General features: G+C 35.9%; 1 protein-coding gene across 2 annotated transcripts in view; it reads left to right on the forward strand.

Annotated features, from left to right (window-relative positions):
• Nucleotides 1–5,707, forward strand: part of plpp4 (phospholipid phosphatase 4) — a 220,873-nt gene extending 215,166 nt beyond the window's left edge. For both annotated transcript variants that reach the window (XM_065249199.1, XM_065249209.1), the window contains one exon: nucleotides 2,495–5,707. In XM_065249199.1, the coding sequence (XP_065105271.1) occupies nucleotides 2,495–2,706 (212 nt within the window). In that variant the 3' untranslated portion in view covers nucleotides 2,707–5,707. The remainder of the gene's footprint in view (nucleotides 1–2,494) is intronic.
• Nucleotides 5,708–6,000: the final 293 nt, after the last annotated feature.

The raw sequence follows: 6,000 nt of genomic DNA on the forward strand, positions 1-6,000 counted from the left end.
GTATGTCTCCCCTGTAGCTCAACCAGATGAGTGACAGGCATGACACCTGGAGATCATGGGTTCAAATCCTGGCTAGGGCAGCAATTGAAGTCTCTTACTTTAGAGTCAAAAGCTTCAATTCATTATTTGTATTTTACTTTATTATTTTAACAGGTATTATTTCGTTTGTGCTCTTTTGGTTTAAGTCTCATGTGTAACATGTATGATGCTTTAGTGGTTCAATTGTTTTCTAGGTCAGCATTGGACTAATCGGTCCTTCTTTCAACATGCACATAAATATTATACTTCAAAATTTTTATTTTTTCATTATGTTCATTCTCATCTCTGAGTCCTGTGTGCTGATAGTTCCCATACATATCTGCTACATTGCATTCTTCAATTGCATGTCCTTTCAGCTTCGTTGCGTGTTGCAGGACCATTGTTGCTTGGCCCCGTATCGCTGTCTACAGCTATATTTTTTGTTGTTTTTGTTTTCAAAGTTTTCTTTTTATGAGTTGTTAAAAGTTTACAATTTTATGACATGGTCTAATTGTCTTTTCCTTGTTATGACAATTGAAAACACCACACTGGAAGTTCCTGTTTCAAACTTACTTGACTGCTTTTTTGCACTTTAAAATTAAAACCTAATCTACGAGGTAGATAGGTGGTAGCATAAAGAAATAAAAAAAAATAGATGTGAAAATATATGTGACCTTAGTCAAGGTCCAGCTGGTGCAATTATTTTTTTAAAGGGAGTTTAAGGTTACGTAACCCAACTAATATCTCTACAGTTATGATTAGAGATAAAATGGTTAATTGTTCATCAGTAATTGTTTAATAAGCAGTTATGGCACTTTTTCCAAGTCTTCATTTTTTCCCCTTTAAACATTTCAATAAATACCGTACCATGGCCTGTCTACCGAGGTTCTGCCGTATCATGGAATTTTGATACCGTTACATCCCTAATTGTTACTGTAAATTATAAAAACTACGATTTATATACAATTCCTTAAATGTTAATTTATAACAAGAAAAACACTGAAATTAATGATTTGTTTGAGACACTACGCTTTATTATTTTGCACAGAAATACCTGCTTGCTTACTTTGACTTTGATAATCTCTGTTTTCACTTTAGATACAGAAAAACCTGATGATTCCTATATCATTTGTTTCAGGAATCTCTTTTCTATCATTTCAAAGTGAACACCGACCATAATATTGAATTACAAGAGAGACAGTCATGGCAGGCATAAATATAGGTTCGGTGCAATTCTTTTTTGTCATTGCAAAAATGTAAAGAAACAGCTTACCCGTTTTGTAGTTTAACTTTGGACAAGATCATCATCAAATACATTTTAAAACATATACCTGTATAAAAATCAGGTTTCTTGATGTTTAGTTTGATGAACTCCTAAATATGATCCTAAATTTGACACGCAGAGAGCACCTAGCGCGTTCGGCTAAATTGCATTCGCCAGCACCATGGCGTAGCACTAATACAACCAAAATGTACTAACTTCAATTAGATCAGAATTTACGTTTATAAGAAATAAATTATTTTAATAAAATAAGGTCAGAAGTAACAAAGTGCAGAACAAATATGTGCAAAATGCCTGAAGGGCACGGAAACAAAACACAAGCCAAATAGTTAAATCAGATAACCCCAAGTGATATATAATAATAATTAAAAAAAAATTGTTATAAAAATAACGAAAGTATAGCCAGAATTGCCAGCTTTGTCTTTTTAAATGCAGAGGTTTATTAACCTGTAAACCTCTTTGCATATGGAAGTGTAGCCCTGTCAGGGGGTTGTTAGATTTATTAACGCATTTTATTTATTGAAAGCTACTTCACATATTATTTGCATAGCATTATCATAATAGGCTGTATATTAATATATTGGGAGAAAGCTGTTATATGTGAAATCGGATAATGTGCACCCATAAACAGCTAAAATTAAAGGATCCTCATTTCATAACACATCTGCGATGATTCGACTATGAGATTGGTAGTCAGGCTTCTCCTATCGATGCATTGAATCTTCGACTATTCGAGGTCACCCCTAGTGGATTGTGATCACTTTTGCATCTTTTTTCATATAAAATTATTGATTGACCTCGGTAGACTTGGAATATTAAAAAAAAGTTGTGATTGTTTTGTGTGCTGGGTTTTATATCATATAATAAATAAATGGGTACGTTTTTGCCCTAAATGTATGAATAGTGTAATGTCTAATAAAATACAATTAATCTTGGCCATTAAAATCCAAAAGCATATCCCAATACATTTCATCATAGCAAAATTATACCCCAATATATAATTTCATACCCTAATATATTAAGTTTAACCTGCTGCCGGTAAAGCCGCTAATTTAGTAAATGCATCTGTTGGTCGTATTTGGGAGAATGGACAAACGACCAAAACAATCTTATGGGTTGCAGGATAGGTTGAAAGTGATTACAAATAAATCCAATGAACATGTTATACTTAGTTATATAATTTGTTTCTCACAGATGCTTTTGTTGGTGGCGTGATCGGCCTTCTGTTTGCCTACATCTGTTATCGCCAGCACTACCCACCATTCCTTCACATAGACTGCCACCTACCATATGCCACTCTGGGTGCATCAGCTGCGCACAACATGCCAACATCTCAGGATCAACCTCAGCTCACTGACAATACTACCATCCTGCCCCTGGAGAGTATGAACAAAGGACCAGTATGACTAGTAGAGACATCCAGAGCTTTACCCCCTTCCAAGTGGTGTTAAACACACTTGACTCACACTTTAAAGCAACACTATGTAGTTTTTTTTACCTTTAAATAATGTCTCTAAAATTATTTCAGTGATAGAACAACTTTTAACTGGACAAATTGTACTGTTGCTGCAACCTGAGCAGCCTCCTAGCTGCTACAAGCACACTCTGAAAGTGGCGGTGGAGGGTAGGAAACACAGCCCCGCCCCTCCCCCTGCCTGCAGAATAGTGTCTGATACCAGGCACTGTTGCGCTTTTCAACCACATGGGGGAGCTGTAAGTCATTTTTACATGGAAACTACATAGTGTTGCTTTAACATTCCAATGGATTGGTTCATGCCATTATGATTACTTTTTCAACCTTCCAACCCTTGATCAACCCAGTTTATTAGGCACTGAGATATACTGCTAGTTCCAGATTAATAATAATAATAATAATATGTTTAACAATGTTTAACAATATAAACAAGTTGTAATTTAGGAAAGTATGTATCCTTTATATCGTTGTCTTTTGATTCAGTGTCAAGCGTGCATTCAAAAGATGGCATTTTACAGACACAGCAAAATTACACTACACTTACAAAACATGCTGGGATGGTATCCTTTAAAAAGGATCAAATATGTACATCTCGGTACAGATATGCATACTTTTGATAACAGTATGTACTTTTGAGGTACTAATATGCAGTCTTTAGCAACACATATGTACTTTGTGAAAGGGTACTACTCAGTGACAGCTTTTGAAAGTGTACTTTCAAAATAAAACTAAAATAACAGCCTCAGGCAAAGCTAAAATCTAAAGGAAAAAAATGAGAAAAAGGTTTATTGAGGATTTCTGGTTCCCAGAATGCTTTGCATGAGGCTGTTTTTTATAGTTTTATTCTGTAATGATAAAGACTTGTTAATGTTTAATGTTAATTTATCTTTGAACAAACTGTTGCCAGTAAATAACAATGCCGTCATCCTTGTCAGTTTGCACACACATTCTAGCCTGGGTTTCCCCATGCTGCCTTGCGCGCAAATTTATTCACGCTGCAAGTCTAGCATGGAAACTATGGCCCTTTTTTGCCCCTGAAATAGGGAACCAATCACAGAATGGGGAGGAGGCTGCAAGACGATGACGACGTCTATGCGACACACCGAAGCATTTTGTTATTTTTTTTATAATACGGCAACAGATGCGAAGTTACTTTTCAATGCAGCCTTAGACAGTGTTCTAAGTAGTTTTGAACGCAAGTTTATTAAAAAAAGAGAAACTTTTGGGGTTAAACAATTTCATATCCAAGAAGGATGTTTGTGTATGGTAAGACATGATAACCACAGAGTTTTATAGGACCAACCTGCTAGGCATCGTCATCGACGAAGTACAATTAACTTATACATGGTAAGTGGTATTTATTAATATCATATTGTCATTATGCCTGTACTGTGGTTGTCATAGTGCCACAAAAATGTGTTGCTTTTCAAAACAATATACAGCTACCGGTTTAAGTTGCATAGCTTTTAGCTGCACTCGTACAAAATAAAAGTCATTTACTTTTAAATTGATGTCACTCTACATACGTCATCTGGTATAATTGAAATGATTGGCTATGAGCTACGTACAGATGCTTTTGATAGACATTCGTAGTGCCCAATAAACGCCTCTGGGCATTCGTAAACCACGCCTCAAATACGAGAAAATGAGCATATGGTTTCCAGACCATGTGTCATTCTCTATGACACTGGTCTGGTGTTAGCTAGGCTAGAAACGTTCTGTGACACAAAAGGTTCTTAAAAAAAAGTTTTTTTCTTATAGTGTAAACCCACATAGCAATTTTCTTCAGGCCCACACAGACAGTTTTTTTCTCGGCCTACAAAGAACGACGGCCCTACAGTGGTCCAGATCTGGATTACAGACAAGGGCCACACATGGGCCACAACTGGCACAGGTCTCAACCGGTTAATAGCCCACACAGACCGGGGCCAAAAAAGGTTCTTACATCTGTACCAGTTCTCAGCAATAGATAAACCATATCAAAACCAGCATTTAAAGGGGCAGTGAATCAAAAAATTTATTTGAACTTGATATTCTGTAATATAAGAGGTCATCATACTTAAATGAACATACTGCAAGCTTGAGAACTGAAAACATCCTATTTACTAAAATATAACAGTTTTTGGCACCAAACCATTAAAACTAGGGCCGGGCCGATCCACTTTTTCTATTACTGATACGATTTCGATACCTGTATTCTGAGTATCGACCGATCCCGATCCAATACTAGTATTTTTCTTGATCCATTTAGAATTGTGTGTGTATAAACACATAAATATATATATATATATGCACACATACACACAAAACATGTTGCACAAAATCAGGAGAATATCATGTCAAGTGATTTTTTTTTAATGAGATATAAGTTAAAAGAATGTAAGTGTTCTTAAATATTTATTAATTGTTTTTGAGTGGACATACGACTGAGCAAATAAATTGTTCAAGTACATTTTTACTTAATTGCGCAAACTGTCACAACATGAAAGACTTTTTAATCAGATGTTTAAAATACGGCTTTTGTGTGTGTCTGTGTGTGTGCGTGCGTGCGTGTGTGTGACATATTTAATTCACGCTACTCCAGTGTATTAACTCGGCGAACACCAAACCATTCAGTTTTTGTGACCTTAAATATCTTCATATATGCATTTGTTTTTCGCATAAGGCTGTTGAATATATTAGGAAGATTTTGAATATAGTGTATAATACCATTTATGGTGCTTTTATAATAGTTTTACTTTTCTGTAGCATGAAAGTAACAACCACAAGTAATGCACAGTATCGGATTTGGATCGGCCCCATTTTTCCAATACCCGATCCAGCAAAAAAGGTCCGGATTGACCCAATATCCCATCCAATGTATTGGATCGGCCCACCCCTAATTAAAACAGTCGATTCAGGAATGTGCTGAAATATGACATCAGATTAAAGCAATAAACCCCAAGAAGCAGTGGGTTACCAGTGCATTTTATAACAGCTAAGGGGCGTTGTTAGGCACGACGCGAAGCGGAGTGCCTAAAACCCCCTTAGCTGTTATAAAATGCACTGGTAACCCAACGCTTCAAGGGGTTTATTGCGTTTATAAAACGGTTACTTCATATGCATAACGTTAGCGGGATTTTATAAAATAAAACACAAATAAGTTGTAATTATATTAGTACAAATATTATTCTTCCGCCAAACAAAGTAGTTCCTCAGAATCAAGTGTGACTGAAACAGAGCGCAG

The sequence above is a fragment of the Paramisgurnus dabryanus genome, chromosome 20 (genome assembly GCF_030506205.2).
Source record: "Paramisgurnus dabryanus chromosome 20, PD_genome_1.1, whole genome shotgun sequence".
Lineage (NCBI taxonomy): Eukaryota > Metazoa > Chordata > Actinopteri > Cypriniformes > Cobitidae > Paramisgurnus > Paramisgurnus dabryanus.